At 36.0% G+C, this 15,265-nt stretch overlaps 2 protein-coding genes across 5 annotated transcripts in view; one reads left to right on the top strand and one right to left on the bottom strand.

The window, feature by feature from the left end:
* card11 (caspase recruitment domain family member 11) overlaps nucleotides 1-6,191 on the bottom strand; it is a 39,981-nt gene extending 33,790 nt beyond the window's left edge. For all 3 annotated transcript variants that reach the window (XM_015378567.1, XM_015378568.1, XM_015378569.1), the window contains exon 1: nucleotides 5,923-6,191. In XM_015378567.1, the coding sequence (XP_015234053.1) occupies nucleotides 5,923-5,929 (7 nt within the window). In that variant the 5' untranslated portion in view covers nucleotides 5,930-6,191. The remainder of the gene's footprint in view (nucleotides 1-5,922) is intronic.
* A 6,695-nt stretch (nucleotides 6,192-12,886) lies between these two features.
* Nucleotides 12,887-15,265, top strand: part of ap5z1 (adaptor related protein complex 5, zeta 1 subunit) — a 14,233-nt gene continuing 11,854 nt past the window's right edge. For both annotated transcript variants that reach the window (XM_015378618.1, XM_015378617.1), the window contains exons 1-2: nucleotides 12,887-12,978; nucleotides 14,113-14,250. In XM_015378618.1, the coding sequence (XP_015234104.1) occupies nucleotides 12,938-12,978; nucleotides 14,113-14,250 (179 nt within the window). In that variant the 5' untranslated portion in view covers nucleotides 12,887-12,937. The remainder of the gene's footprint in view (nucleotides 12,979-14,112; nucleotides 14,251-15,265) is intronic.

The raw sequence follows: 15,265 nt of genomic DNA, 5'->3' as shown, positions 1-15,265 counted from the left end.
ATTCATTTTAAATACTTGTATAAAAACCCGAATAAAATGACATTTCATGTTTTTTTATACTGTATTACAATAATATTGATCCTATTTATTTTAGGATGGAAAATATCAGTAGCACTTTGATTGTTCAATCATTTGTTGTTTTTTTACGCTCTTAGGAAGAATCATATGATTTTGTTAATCATGTATCTGATGTTTAATGTTAATTAGCTCACAAGAGGAGGGGACATTAAAGCTGTACCTCTGAGAAAGAGGTACAATTTTAAGTTTTAAAAAAGTAAGTGTTTAGCACATAGCTGTAATCTTTGTAATCCAACCCAGACAATACCTGTTATTCTAAGAATGTCTTTTTGTCTGTCTATCACCATGTTATTATGGAGAGGGGCTCTAACTATTGATCCAAAACAACAACTTATAAGAGATGGAGGCTTATGTAATATTTTGGAAAGCAAGAATTATTTGTAACACGTCTTCATAAGTACAAACAAAAGAGTGCAACTCCACAGCTGCTTTTGTTTACTTCAAAATAAGACTCACAGACACAAATGAAGTTTGTTCTGCTTCATAATGATAATCAAACAAATACTCTGGCGTAAGGTATTTTGTCATCGACTTGGATTCAATGCACAGAGGGTAGTAAATGTAAAACTTAATTTAACAATGTTTGTGAATTCCCTAAACTTTTATCTTTCCAATTCAAACCACTTTCCATGGTCGGATGCACTGAACGCTGATTTGAAAAGACACAACACAATCCTTGTGTTTTGTTTAGCAGCACAGCTGGAGTTCTGTTAAAGAAACATCCTAGATAATAAGCTTTAGTTTTAGGGCAACGTGCTCTACAGACTGTACACACAGACGACGTAAATCTAGGTTGTTGTTATTTTTCTTATATCTATTAATATTACCACACTAATAAACACCGGGTTATGACATTATTTGACCATATGAGTTATATTTAGGGTAGTTGTGTCATTTTTATGGGGTTTTTTTGTGCAACACTTGCCACAAAATGTCTTTCGAATCCATCACCCCAACATGCATCGGTTGACAGAATCCCTTCGCTGCTCTCCGCCATGTTTAAAAGGTCAAAGTTGACCTCGTCTCTGCAACTCAAATGTCATAGAATTCTCCCAGTTTTCCAGTGGAAATTCCGACATTAATGGGCGTTCATGTGCAAATTTCATGTCAGCGTTTGGCATTTACCATAATTAGGAGATCACATGAGGGCACCATTAGCTGTTAACTTTAATTAAGATTTATTTAATTGAACTTCATTGATTTCACATTGGAGAAATTTACCTCTTCATTTAACTCGTCCCCTTGGGGAGCAGTGGGCTGCCATTGTGCGGCACCCAGGGAGCAGTGTGAGGTTAAGGGCCTTTGCTAATAGATCTAGAGTGGCAGTCTGTGGGAGTGGGGCTGGAACTCAGAATTTCAGGACTCCAAGCTCTATGCCCTAAGCTCTAGGCCACCACTTTCCTTTATCATGGAAGCACACACTCTTACAGCTTTTCTGTTTTATCATTTACAAATTTACTGAAAGATCTAATAAAACTAGTTCATTTTTTTCATAGGTGTTTGGTTGATTTTATTTTAAGGTTCTTAGCTGCTTCTCCAGCCAGCAGGCAGATTGGCCTGCTAGTTAATTTGATAGCTAGTGTTAATGGGAACATGATAGTCTTTTTTTAGACAAGTTTTGAATCCATTTTCTTAAAGTCAACTTCAATTCTATGTGGCTGGAGCTGGGAGAAGCTGTGCACCTCGTTTTAGATAAACCGTGGCCTCCTTAGCTTTGCTTTTATGTGTCGCCCTTTGTAAAAATAAAACATGCTACTTTCTAAACTGCAGATGAAACAAAAGTAGTGGGATAAATAACTTAGCAGTGCTCTATTTTCCTCCTTTATCTTGCCATTCTTGTTCACTCTGTGTGTGTGATGCCACTGTACCCTATGTTTGCTTGTTCTTGAGTTTGTGGTGCGCGCTGTTGTTATTCAAATAAGCAGAGACGGCTGTACGTAGACCAGACTTTGAACTTTGGTAAAGATTTATAACATTAAAGCATATCTGTAGAAATGTCACTGATCCGGTCTCAGACAAGTAAATCAAAGTAAGTTTTTACTTAACCTTTTTTGTTTTTATTTCAGATCAATTGACAGCTCATCAACACCATATCTGCTGTGGCAGCTGACACACCTTATACAAAGATTTAGAATAGAATAGAATAGAATAGAATAGAATAGAATAGAATAGAATAGAAAATCCTTTTTTAATCCCACAATGGGGAAATTGTTACAGCAAAAGTGGTTTCACAAATGTGGATAAAAAAATAACAGAATACGTGACAGAGTTTAAAAATAAACTAAATACTGTACTGTACAGTATTTTTGAAAAATAGAAATACTGTGCATTCATCTGAAGATTAAATAACCAATATACATATATTTCTTAAAGGTAATAAATAGATTTTGCCCATCCACAGCATTTCAAGTCAGCATTTCTGCTTATAGTTATAATTTGGGATATCATGGCATTTCTTTCTATTCATCTCCGTTGTTAGATGTGCTGCATAGTATATATAGAGAATATATATAAAAATACATGGGACACATGCTAAGTACCTCCATGAGGCCAGGGCACCCAGACCTCACCTCTATGTTCTGACACCAGAAAATGATCAGAATGCATCTTAAGCCTCTTTCACCTCTGCTGGTTGTATAAATACGCCAGAAGACGTTACATTGAGAAGCATGGACTGGAACTGGAAGAAGGCCACTGAACACGTTTGATCAAAACGGGTCAGAGAGGAGAGTTTCCAACCTGTCCTGCTGTCTGTTCATCAATGTTTGCTTCAAGGTAAGTTTTTTTTTTTTTTTTATCTTACACATTAAAACCTAAAGCAGTGTGAACATTAGTGGGAATTCCTGCAGTCTATGAAATGTCAGGAGAGTCTGAGCTGCTAATGTTTTTTCAACAGCTTCAAGTATAGCTTGTAATCACCAGTTTGACACTTGGCCTGTTGCTCCTCTCAGTTGTTATATACTGTTGTGAATTGTTCTAAAGACACTTATTTCGATTGTTCCTTGATTAACTCGACTGCTTCCCTTTTGTGACAATAATCATAATAATAATTGACATTTTTTGATCTCACATTGAAGAAATTTACCTCTGCATTAAACCCATCCCCTTGCAGAGCAGTGGGCTGCCATCATGGGGTGCCTGGGGAGTAATCAGGGTTCAAGGATCTTTGCTCAGAGACCCAGAGTGGCAGGCTGTGGTAGTGGGGCTCAAATTCTAAACCTCAGGATTCCAAGCTCTATGCCCTAACCATTAGGCTGCCATTCTCCTTAATGTGCAGAGGTATTAAGTATTAATACATTTCAAGGTGATGCCTTGTAGAGATTCCTGTATTTTGTTATAGATTATTGCAATTTATTTTCCTAATGACTGTACTGTAATATGTTAGAGTTAACTAATTTACTGGAGTTTACCAAGTCTTTAAAAATATAACAAAACAAATATATCTAGCTGGTTAAAATAAAAATAAAATCACAATTTGTGGTTAATTTCACCCAGCATTTGGGTAGAGGCTACTAACAAATATTTGAGGTTGAATTTGTCAAAATTTTCACATATTTTAATCCATATCTTCGGTGGAATATTATAATCCATTTGTTGGGTTATTAAGGATCGATCCATTTTGCTGGGTTGGAGCAATAATTACCCAGCAGCTTGGCTGGAAATAATCCAGTTTGGGTTTTTTTCTGATCCACTTGTTTTTAGTGTGTAAATTGAAAATAATTTACACACATAAGCTGCTTTAATAACGTCACATTATTATGTTTCCTTTTTTTCATGGTTTCTTGGTTATGGATACATATAAACTACTGAACCTTTTACAAGAAATTATTTTGCGTATCGTCTTTGCTTGAGGCATTTAAAACACATCTGGGTCTGATGTTGGAAACTTTAGATGCAAAGCCGAAGCAGGAATTTTTAGCCTGCTTAATCGCATCATTGCACTTCAACCCACCACTCAAATAAAAAAAAAAGTCAGTTGTTAATGCAATCTGTGGCCACTAAGGTCTAAATCCTTAGCAATCTCTAAACAAATCAGTTTCATTAATCTTTTTTCGCATTTTAACTGATTTAATTGCTGTGTAGCAACTGAATAATTTTGAGTAAATTCAATTTGCATCTGTTTTGTCTGTTTCGTCACCCTGAATAAGAGCCATCCATAACTTCCCCAACTGACTCATGCATTGTGCAATCAATCATTGAAATAAATACTGTTTTTGTTCCCAATGAATTGTTGCAGTTCCTGACAATCAGAATCAAAATCGCTGGCAGTTCAAAGACCACAGCTGAACCCTTTACTCTGCTCGCTGTCGGTGCACTGGTCTTGCACTCTGATACAGGCAGATATGATTGGTCAGGGTTAACAAACTGTCATAAAGGCTGCATTGTCCAGCTGAAGAGTTAAGAACCTGATACCTTTCTTCTTATTATGTGGACTGAAAGAGGAGTAACACAGCAAAAGGGGGGCAAAGGTTTAGCTGTGATAGTAACTGCCTGAAAGAAAGCAGTTCAATAACATGCATGGTTTTATAAAAGAAAAAGACAAAAAAAAAAGAAAATGGAACAGTTAGTGTCATGCCACCTAAACCACAACACAATGTAAATTTCATTATAGAAAAAAACTCAAATTTAATACCAACTTTCCAAAAATGAGCATCCACCATCTTTTACAACATGCAAAAGCCTCACCTGAACACATTTACATGATGAAAGATTTCACATTTTGTGTTAATGCCATAAAATCTGCCATGTTTTATTAGGTTTTATATGATAGCAAAAAAACAAACAGACCAGAAAGCAGCGAGTAGATGTAAGGTGGAAGGAAAATTATAAATGGCTGACAAATTGACAGCTTTTTTCACCTTTTAAAACCTGACAAGGTGTATATTTTTTGTATATTTTTTTGTAAGAAGAGAATAAAAGGAGAGAAGCAGCTGAGAGGGGTCAGCAAACATGAGCAAGAAGGAGCCCCGTGTCCAAATCTCTCCAAAAACACAACGGTTGGCAGTAAAAAAGGGAGATGCCTAACTCTGCAGGGAGCTGGAATGATATGAAATGGTTTAAATAAAAGCTAATTAGTGAAAAATAAACAGCTGTTTTCTGGTGCGCTCCATTCAGTCTAACTTAATTGGAGATATTTCAGTTTATGCAGAGCTGATAGAGATGTCCTTAAATCATTAAATCAGCATGTAGGTATAAATACAGCTAAAGGTGGTCCTATGGGTCAATAAAAACACATGAAAGGCTTTCCCTATTTTTAAAAAAAGCCATGATTGTTCACAGAGATACATTACTTTCTGCTGGTTTGTCACCATCAATCTTAATGAAATACACAAGTCAGGTAGAGAGATAGAAGATAAAGGTATTTACTTTTGCAATGCACTAAATCATAACGGTGCAGATGGTTGATTGCATGTGCATAATCTATCACTGTTTCCCTGCAGCTCTGATTCCCACCCTTACTGGTTCCCATTGTCCTCTGCACCTGCTGCTGGAATCCCAAACATTCCCATCAGGCCTGATAAAGACTTAGTGATGACATTAAACTAAAATCCTTTCTCAGGCATGAGCCAAGAGCATATCAGAAATAAAGGAACACATGAAGATTTTTTTTTATATAGTCGCTCTAATTAAATTGTTTAAAATCAAAACATTGGGATGAGAGAAGTTTTACTTTAGATGCACTTTTTGCTTTACCTAAATGAGAGATGGCACGTTTTTGTTGTGGATCTAAGGTGTGGGAGCCTGTGCGCCTTGTTTTTCTGCATTGAGCCCGTCTTGTAGCATTTCAAAAGACACACGGACACGCCTTGGAGATCTAAAATTGGCCTTGGTCACTTGTCTTACCTGACATGCGGCAGATATCCAAAAAGTCAGCCGGAAATCAACAGATGTTCCAGTAGTTTTCAGTTTTTTTTACAGAAAAAAACCCAAAACAAGAAAAAAACAAAAAAAAAAACAAAGCCAGACAAAATACTTTCGTGCGTAAGAGAAAAGAAAGTTTTACGCTCAGGTTGTCTCCATGTATCCGAGCTCAGGAGCGGGTGTTAGAATAAAGCTGGGGCCCCTGAGCCGCAGCTTGAGGTGGAGACAGACTGAAATAGTGAAAATGACGCTCGGAGAAGCAGCAGAGAGCGGAGGTGGGCGGTGAGCTCACATGGAAATAAGCTGTTTTGCTGCTGCGCAAAGAAAGGCAGCTCAGATCAGATAGGGACAAACTGGCCAATGACAGCTCACCTCCACCTTTACTGTTAACTAACTTTAATTATACTCGTTTTCTTAACATTTTGACCAAAAGTGAACTCTGTGTTCACTCCCTCAGCTGCGCCATGTCAATAAGACTTCACCATTTCCATCATGCTGCTTTGGGTTACCTGTTCTGAGAGAATAACAGTTCCAACCAACCACAGTATCACAAAAAAAAAAAAAAAGAACCATGATCCAATTATAGCTCTTAGACTGAGAGAGAGAGAAAAAAAGCCAAGTGTTATTTTTAAATGGATGATCTGAATCACTTTCTAAATCGTGACTAAGTCTCCTTTTCACTATCACTAAAACTTGTTTCAAGTGGCTGGTTTTGATCTGGTAAAGGTTTGGGTAAAAAAATCTTAAAAAAAAAAAAAGAAGGTCTTTTTCTAACCTTAGTGAGATTACTCAACAATCACACATGATTTTATTAATCATTAAGAGCAGTTTTTAAACTGAATTCACAGTATTTCTTCTACTTTGCCAAAAGATAATCCTGGGCCATGATTGTTTATATATATATATATATTAAATATTTTTAATTTTGAGGAAAACTGTACTACACCTTCAGTCCAGAAGGGGGCGGTAATAAGAGCACACAACATGGCTTTAAACAGTGGTGTAGTGATATGCAGGAGATGGCTGTATTACAATCTCTTTGATTTGCTTAAAACAACCTAATATAAGCAGAGACAAATATCAAGCCCCATGTTGTGTATTACATTCAGACCGAAGAGGATTAGGGCCACGGAAAAAAAAAAAAAAAACCTCTGATTTTTTTAATTTTATTTCAGTTTAATATGGGGAAAAAGTCAGAATTCTGACTTTAATCTCAGAATTCTGATTTTTTTTTTTTTCCAGATTTCTGATTTTTTCCCCCTCATAATTCTGACTTAATTTCAGAATTCTGACTTTATTCTTAGAAATCTGACTTTTTCTCATAATTCTGACTTTTTTTTCTCATAATTCTGACTTTTTTCTCAGAATCCTGACTTTTATGTCAGAATTCTGACTTTAATCTCAGAATTCTGACTTTTTTCTCAGAATTCTGACTTTTTTCTTAGAATTCGGACTATTTTCCCATATTAAACTGAAATAAAATTTAAAAATGTGTTAACTTTAAAACATTTTTTAGTGGCCCTAATCCTTTTTCCATACATTCATTATTTAGGGAGGGAGAGGTTATTTAGTCATGCCCTCTGGGTCTATCTTTTTGCAGATGATCAGTTTTCCTGTTGTCTTAGTTTATTTCAATTATCTGTGAATTACATCAAGCTAAGGAGTTGTGTCTCTGCAATCTGAATGCCTAGAATTCCCAGTATCTCTTTTTGTATCACGCACATGGACCTTTAATGAGGCAAGTTAGGCCTGAAGTGCTTCACATTGGTCTGAATTCTTTGGTGACCTCCTGGATGAGTTTTCAATGCAGTTGTGGACACTGATCTCTATTTATTCTCTGGATTGCTGATAGCCCATTGGTATTATGGGGTTGAAGTGAAGCCACCGGCCGCCATATTGGTACTCCCTAGTTAGACCGGTCACAATGTAAACAATATGTGCGCTACAGTATCAAACAACAATGATGTTCTCATTTTCAGGGGGCTTAAGATTTTAAAGTAAAGATAAATTCGTTACTTTTGACAAACACTTGGTGTTTCATTGCATAAGCAGATTACTTTAACTTATATTAAAAAAAAATAGGCACATCACATTACATAGTCATTATGAAGTCAATGGAGTCTTTAAATTATGTAACATAACATATTATACAAATTCATCACAAAAAAATGAATGCGTTAATGGAGCATAATAATACAGATGTGCCAAAATTGCAAAATTGATGATGTCCATGTAATAGACATGTATTGATTACATTTTTATGATAATTACATATTAAATATAATTTCAAGATTTTACATCAAGACTGAATTACAAGTATGTCTGTTAAAGCTGTTGTATTTTTCTATTTTCAAATTTTGCATGCATGATGCCCTATAATTGTATGCTGTCTCTGTGCATTAGCCTTTAAAAATGTTTGAGTTGCTTTTTTTTTCATCAATATAACATGCAATGCATTTCAGCATATGGCATGAAATACAACAAACACTACAAAAAAGACAGCCTCATCCACTTAAACTTTAAACAAATAATACATTGAGATTTCACAGTGAATTACTTTCTATTTACTCCACTTTCTATTATCTAACATTAGACACAATTTCGATGGCCAACTCAGTCAATGTCTTTGAGTCAGTCCAAGATAGTCATACTAATGTTTAGCTACGTACTATAGAATACATGTGTATATGTGGATTTTCTTGGTTAGTACATCTACTGAATGTAAAATTACCAGTGAAACCTTTTCCCAGAGCCGACAAACTACTTGTTTTTGCAGCCTAATATTACACATGTAGGCATTTTTACTGTGCATCTCTGTGGGACTGGGGACTACCAATGGCGGCCAGTGGTTTTACTTTTTTGGGGTATCAGCAATCCAGTGAATAAGTAGAGATCAGTGGTTGTGGAGCAGCTTTGGTAGGTTAGCCTCTCAAAGTTTCCAACTTTCCACCATGTACTGTCGTTTGTGGATAAAGGTCCTCACTTTGTTTTTCTTTCTACTCTTTGCATTTAGATGTAAATTGTAAAACAAAACAAACTTATGGGCTTTAAAGGGTTAGGACTACTTATAGATAGATATTAGTTTATTGTAAAAACAAAACAAAAAATTTCCAAACTTTTTTTGAGTAACTGACTCAAATGCGGGCTGCGCAGTGGGTACCACTGATGCCTTGCAGCAAGAAGGTCTTGGGTTCAATTCCCTTCCCTGGGGTCTTTCCGCATGGAGTTTGCATTTTCTCCCTGAGCATTCGTGGGTTCTTTCCAGGTACTCCAGCATTCCTCCTACTGTCCAAAAACATGACTGTTTGGTTAATTGTCTCCTCTAAATTCTCCATTGGTAGCTGCCAGACTGAATTTAAACCTCCTGCAGAGCTGTTGCTATAAAACCATGAACAAGAAAATAAAAATATCAAAGCACTCACATACATATCAATAAATGCACATGAAATACAAGCCTTAGGAAGGTACAGATATTTGTCATATATATATGGAAAATTGAGAGTTTTCTATTTGAACATCAGTATTCATCAAAAATACTCTTGGTACTGAACCATGGGGTATACGTCTTTGAATAAATTCAAATCAATTTATAACTGCAAGTAACATTTTAAATGCTATTACTTGCATTATTCACCAAATACCTAATAAATTATTCATAATACTTTCTGTCACCACAAAGAGATAGCAGGTATTGGGAAATCCCAGGAGTTAAGGGTGTGGTAACCGGGGAATCCAACGGTACCACCCAGTCATCTTAGCCAGCAGCTAGAAAGGCTTGTCAGCAGAGCTCTGATGCTCTGGAAACCCTCCAAGTACGCTCATAACCTTGATGAACTGTCTTTACAGATGCTGTTTTGAGGTCTACTTTTTGATTTGAAAAATATCTAAAACTACTTTTTGTGACTAGAATCTGTTGCATGACTAGAGTCTAAATTTTTTATACTAACCTCCTGCTGGTGGTGCAAAGCCTTCAGGTGACATAACCATTAACCACAACAGCAACTTATGCCTCCTCTTATAAGGTAAAGTTAGGAGCGGTGGTCTGACTGTGTCTGAAAGAATTGATTCTCAGTGATAAGGCCAATATTTTAACGCCCAGGATAAATGAGATATACTCCTGTGTGTAAGTTGTTATAGGAACCACATGCATCTTTTTATGTGTAATTAAAGGCTAGTTATTTTATATAACACATGTCATTGGCAAGACAATACTTAATACTGCACATGAACAAACATAATAGGAACACATACAAAGAAAAGTAAATTGTCTTAGTACGGAATAAATAAAACCAATGATAAAACTGAGTATTAGAGAAAAGACAAATGAATAATTAAAGTTGTTAGGTGATTCTGAAATTATTAAACAATCAAATTATTCTGTATGTAAGGCAAGTTTAGTTATATTAACATTTAATTCCCATTATAAACTGTGAACGCTAGTTTTAAATGTTTCTTCCTAGGGAGGAGCAGATTTCCTGGAACTCTGCTTCCCTCCCATTATCCACAAGTAATTACTCAGTAGACAATATTCACAGTAAAACTCTTACTTGCTCACTCTTGTCAACTTCCCATATAAGCGCATATACTGTAATTATTTTAAACTTATGCATGTCTAAATCAAAGAGGTGCTTTCCTGGCACACCTGGTAGGAGTGGTGGCCTGGTGGTAAAAAATGGGCTTTGGATCCCAGAAGTTCTGAATTGAAGCCTCACTCCCATGGACCCATGGACCTGGGGAATTAAGACCCTTAATTCCCCGGGCGCTGCAGTTAATTTCATCTCTTTGAACTTGTGACAATGTAATGACAATAAAGTTGAATTATATAAATCAAAAAATCTAATTCTAAACCTGTAGCCTTCTTACTAATCTTGCTTTAGGGAGGCAGATTGAGACTGTCTCATGGGTTGCCTTTTCGTTCCCAGGTGGAGAATCCTAATTCATCTTTCAAACTGTGTACAAACTGTATTTTTATACGCTTAAATTAAAAAATGTATCTCTTTAATTTTAAATATGTCTGAAAATGTTTAAGGTATGCTGGTTGAAGATTTCTCACCATCTCAAAAGGATCAACTGGCATAGTAGGAGTAAAAATAAGTAAATCAGTCAAATTGATTAAACTAAACAGCAGTTGTTGTTTTTTTTTACCCCTTTAACAAACGGCTCCTGCTATTCCTGCAATGAAACTGAATGAGTCATAAAATTTTCATGAAAAATTCTTCACATAATATTCTTAGGGTTACCTTATTTCAGTTTGAAAAACTGAGAAAGGGAGACTTGCTCCAGACATGAAAAACTCAATTAACTAAAGATGACTTTTGATTTTAACATATTTAAAATATTCTTTGAGGTAAGAAAGATCCGTATAAGCTTTCATATGTCAACAAATACAAAAATGATTAAAATTGCAGAATTTAATATCTGATAGAAACTAATGATTAAATCGACAATAATAGCTAATATTACATCATCTTAAAGAAAAAAAAAACTGAAATAATAGGTTGCAAAATTACAAACAGCCTTATTTTCTCAATAAAAATGTAGACAAACAATAAACAATGTGTTTGTAAGAAATCATGTTTGCATAAACAGAATCCACTTCAGTGACCCAACAGGAAGCTAGTGCCTCTCCTTGGTCCACTGGCTACAGATCGGGGGGGCTCTAAACATTTGCATTGTTTGAGAGAGGTGCAAAGATAAACTGTGCAATTGTCACTAATTCAGAGTAACATGTTAGGATTTGATGCCTCATTGTAATTGATTGGCTCTGGGTAATCCAAACCCCTTTCCTGATTATCTGTTTAAGTATTGTGTGCCCATGTAACCTAAAGGATCTATTGCACCTTTGACATACACAGAAACCCTGACAGCTTAAACATGGTGGACTCTAATTTGGACCACAGTTGGAGATGTCACACATAAGAAAAGTGGTGGTGTTCCCTTTGCATTGTCATTTTAAACTCAGAACCTAGAAAGTTACGCAGACACAGGAAAAGTTACAAACACAATGTAAGGGAGGTTGAAGAAAAGATTTTATTTCTGTACTCAACAAGTCTCCAACTAGATGCTATGTGCATACTTGTTTTGTAGGAAGGACTGCATAAAAATAGGTTTCTGGCCCTCCAACAGGAAAATGTGGATATTTCTAAATCCTTTGAGATTCACTGGAACTGCATGCTTTGATCAGAGCTTCCTTGTAACAAATCCTCCTGGAGGCATCGCAGCTCTTTAAATTCCAGTATTTTTTTTGGCTCAACCAGAAAACTGAAAATGCCCTAAAGGATCTTTCTGCAAGATAATGATCACAGAGGTGGTTCAGCAGAAACAAAAGGATTGTCTTCTGTGGTCATCTCAGTCCCCAGGCCAAAGTCCCACAGCAATCATGTCTCATCAGTGAAGACTCAGGCCTCCGACAAACTACAGAGGTTGTGCAAACTCCTCTGAATGCTCCTCCTTGTGTAATTTTACAGGAATGATCTATCCTGTTAAAGGAGGGAACTGGGCTATTATTGTTGAAACACTTCCTTTTTAAATAAACCTGGGATTTTTGTCCTCCAATGTAAGTGCACTCTCTGGTTGTATTTTGAATTTAATCGTTTTGTGAAATTACTCCAAGGAGCAATGTATTTGTATGCTTTTTATACATTTGAACAAGGATCACCAATCATTTTGGCTTGCACATTGTATAAAGCTTAAGGAACATTAATGTTGTGATTTGGAATCATAGAAAAGTAAAACAAAATGTGGAAGTAAATGAAGTGAATATCCCGTTGTGAAACTTTCACTTGCTGGAATCAGCATAAATTAAACAGTGCTGATTTTTTTTTTTTTTTCCTCCTCAAAATAACAAAGTTAAATATCAGAGAAAAACTAACCCTCGGATCGAAAGCGGAACAATTGTCATGTGACTCGAGTGCAGACCGGACCAGATTAGAGCTCGCGCTGTTTATCTTCCGCTGCGGTGCGGATGTAGCAGCTGACCGGCTGACTGCGATTAAAAATGTACTCTCACGCTTCAGAGAGTTTAATTAAACAAGCGAGGTAAGACAACGGGAAATATCTATTTCAATTTAAAGCATTTTGTTCCCGTTTCAGTTTTGTTAGAAAACTGAAACGTTCCTTACATGAACTCATGTCTTTCATGTTAAATTTGCAAAAGCTGAGATGATATTGCAAAGCAACAGGAAGTAACTGCTTCTTTTCCCCCTTTTACTTGAGAAAAAATCAGAAAGGTATACTGTATAATAAAGTGCATTAGCTTTTTATGGACTTTGCTGAAACACTGAAAAGTCTAATTGTGGTACTCTCTATAAATACATCTCACCAGATTATAATGGAATCGCATGTTAACTTAAATACAATAATAATTTTCATAAAACTTATATTAAGACACAAATAATTCTGATCTCCTAAAATAGGGAAGCGATTTTATGCCTGAAGGAGTCTTAAATCAGCCAGTTATGGACAGAATACTTGCAAATATTTGCAAAATCCCAAAGGTATCGTATTAGGTTGAGGTCAGAGCTCTGTGCAGGCCAGTCAAGTTCATCCAAACCAGACTCTGCCATCCATGACTTTATGTGCTCTGCTATAAAGTCATGTTGGAAGAGGAAGGGTTCAGCTCCAAACTGTTCCAACAAAGTTTGAAGTATGGACTTTTCCAAAATGTCTTGGTATGCTGAAGCATTCAGAGTTCCTGTCATTGAAACTAAAGGTTCAAGCCCAGCTCTAAACAAAAAAAAAAAAAAAAAAAAACATAACCCCCCTCCATCAAAAAGTTACACTTGGCAAAATGGAAATTTCCCAACTGGATTTGTTGCACCGGTGGCATCCTGTTACAGTTACATGCTGAAATTTACTGAGCTCCTGAGAGTCACCCATTTTTTCTCAAATGTTTGTAACTAGTCTGCATGCATAGGGCCTTATTTTAATTCATCTGGAAGAGCTGATTCCAATAATTTTGGTGGGTGAGCTAATTCTTTTGGAAATATAGTGTATATGATCAGGTATGGGACTAAAAAGGAGTGAAAAAGCACTCCATTGAAAGCCTAAAAGAATAGTGCCACTCCCTTTTAAGTCTTGTAAAACTTAAAGAAATTTGACACGATTTGAGACTTTTCACAACAACTTCAGGCAACTTAAAGAGAGGAACATTTTGTGCTTTAATGTTTCCAGGGAGATTCAGGAGTCTGAGCTGCTGAAGTTTTACAGCCGACTTGCGAAGCTGTTTCAGGTTAAGGAGCTCAGCCATGAGACGCTGGACTCCCTGCAGAGGCTGCACCTCATCCTGTCCGCTAATAAGTTCACCAGAAAGTAAGATAGTAGTGCTTTTTACATATATTTTTTATAGGCGTGTTGATAAATATGTTTTTGTTGAGCCGAAATGTTTATACATTTTATTAATAATCTGTTATTCAATTTGAAACCAAAAATGACTCACAAGGTTGTCTCTGCTGTGTTTATGCTGTATCATATGGTGAGTTTAAATGCAAATGACTAATCTATGGATGTAAACAGTGTTTATATGTCAGTTGCTCACGCTTGTTAAGAGGTAAACGCATTAGCAGGGCTGATCTAAATTATTCCATGCCAATGATTTGTCTTAATGAAATTGTTTACATCATCTCATTGCTGTGAGTCTAACCTCTTTGCTGAAAATCATCAAAAGTAATCTAAAACCTAACATCACGGAAAAAAAAAGGAATTATGTTTCAATTTTTTTCTCAAGGGTAGGAAAGTAAAATATTCTAAATAGAAAACTTTAAAATGGTTTTGCAAGTTTTGTTGGTTTTACAAAAAGGAATCTAGTTTGATAGTTTTTCTGAGATTAATTTAAAAAAGTAGGAAATGAGATGTGCGGTAAGAACAGGATATGGGTCGTTTTTTTTATGCTCCTTTTAATTAGAGGCACATTTGGGTTCATCCTAAATATACACTACCGTTCAAAAGTTTGGGGTCACATTGAAATGTCCTTATTTTTGAAGGAAAAGCACTGTACTTTTCAATGAAGATAACTTTAAACTAGTCTTAACTTTAAAGAAATAAACTCTATACATTGCTAATGTGCTAAATGACTATTCTAGCTGCAAATATCTGTTTTTTGGTGCAATATATACATAGGTGTGTAGAGGCCCATTTCTAGCAACTATCACTCCAGTGTTCTAATGGTACAATGTGTTTGCCCATTGGCTCAGAAGGCTACCGTAATTGATGATTTGTAGCTCCTTACAGAAGCTACAAAACTGCCCTTCCTTTGAGCAGATTGATTTTCTGGAGCATCACATTTGTGGGGGCAATTAAACGCGCAAAATGGGCAAAAAAAGAGAAT

This window comes from Cyprinodon variegatus, unplaced genomic scaffold (genome assembly GCF_000732505.1).
Source record: "Cyprinodon variegatus isolate N-32 unplaced genomic scaffold, C_variegatus-1.0 Scaffold175, whole genome shotgun sequence".
Classification (NCBI taxonomy): Eukaryota; Metazoa; Chordata; class Actinopteri; order Cyprinodontiformes; family Cyprinodontidae; genus Cyprinodon; species Cyprinodon variegatus.
Note: the sequence above shows the minus strand (reverse complement) of the source record. Positions and strands in the feature narration are given on the sequence as shown.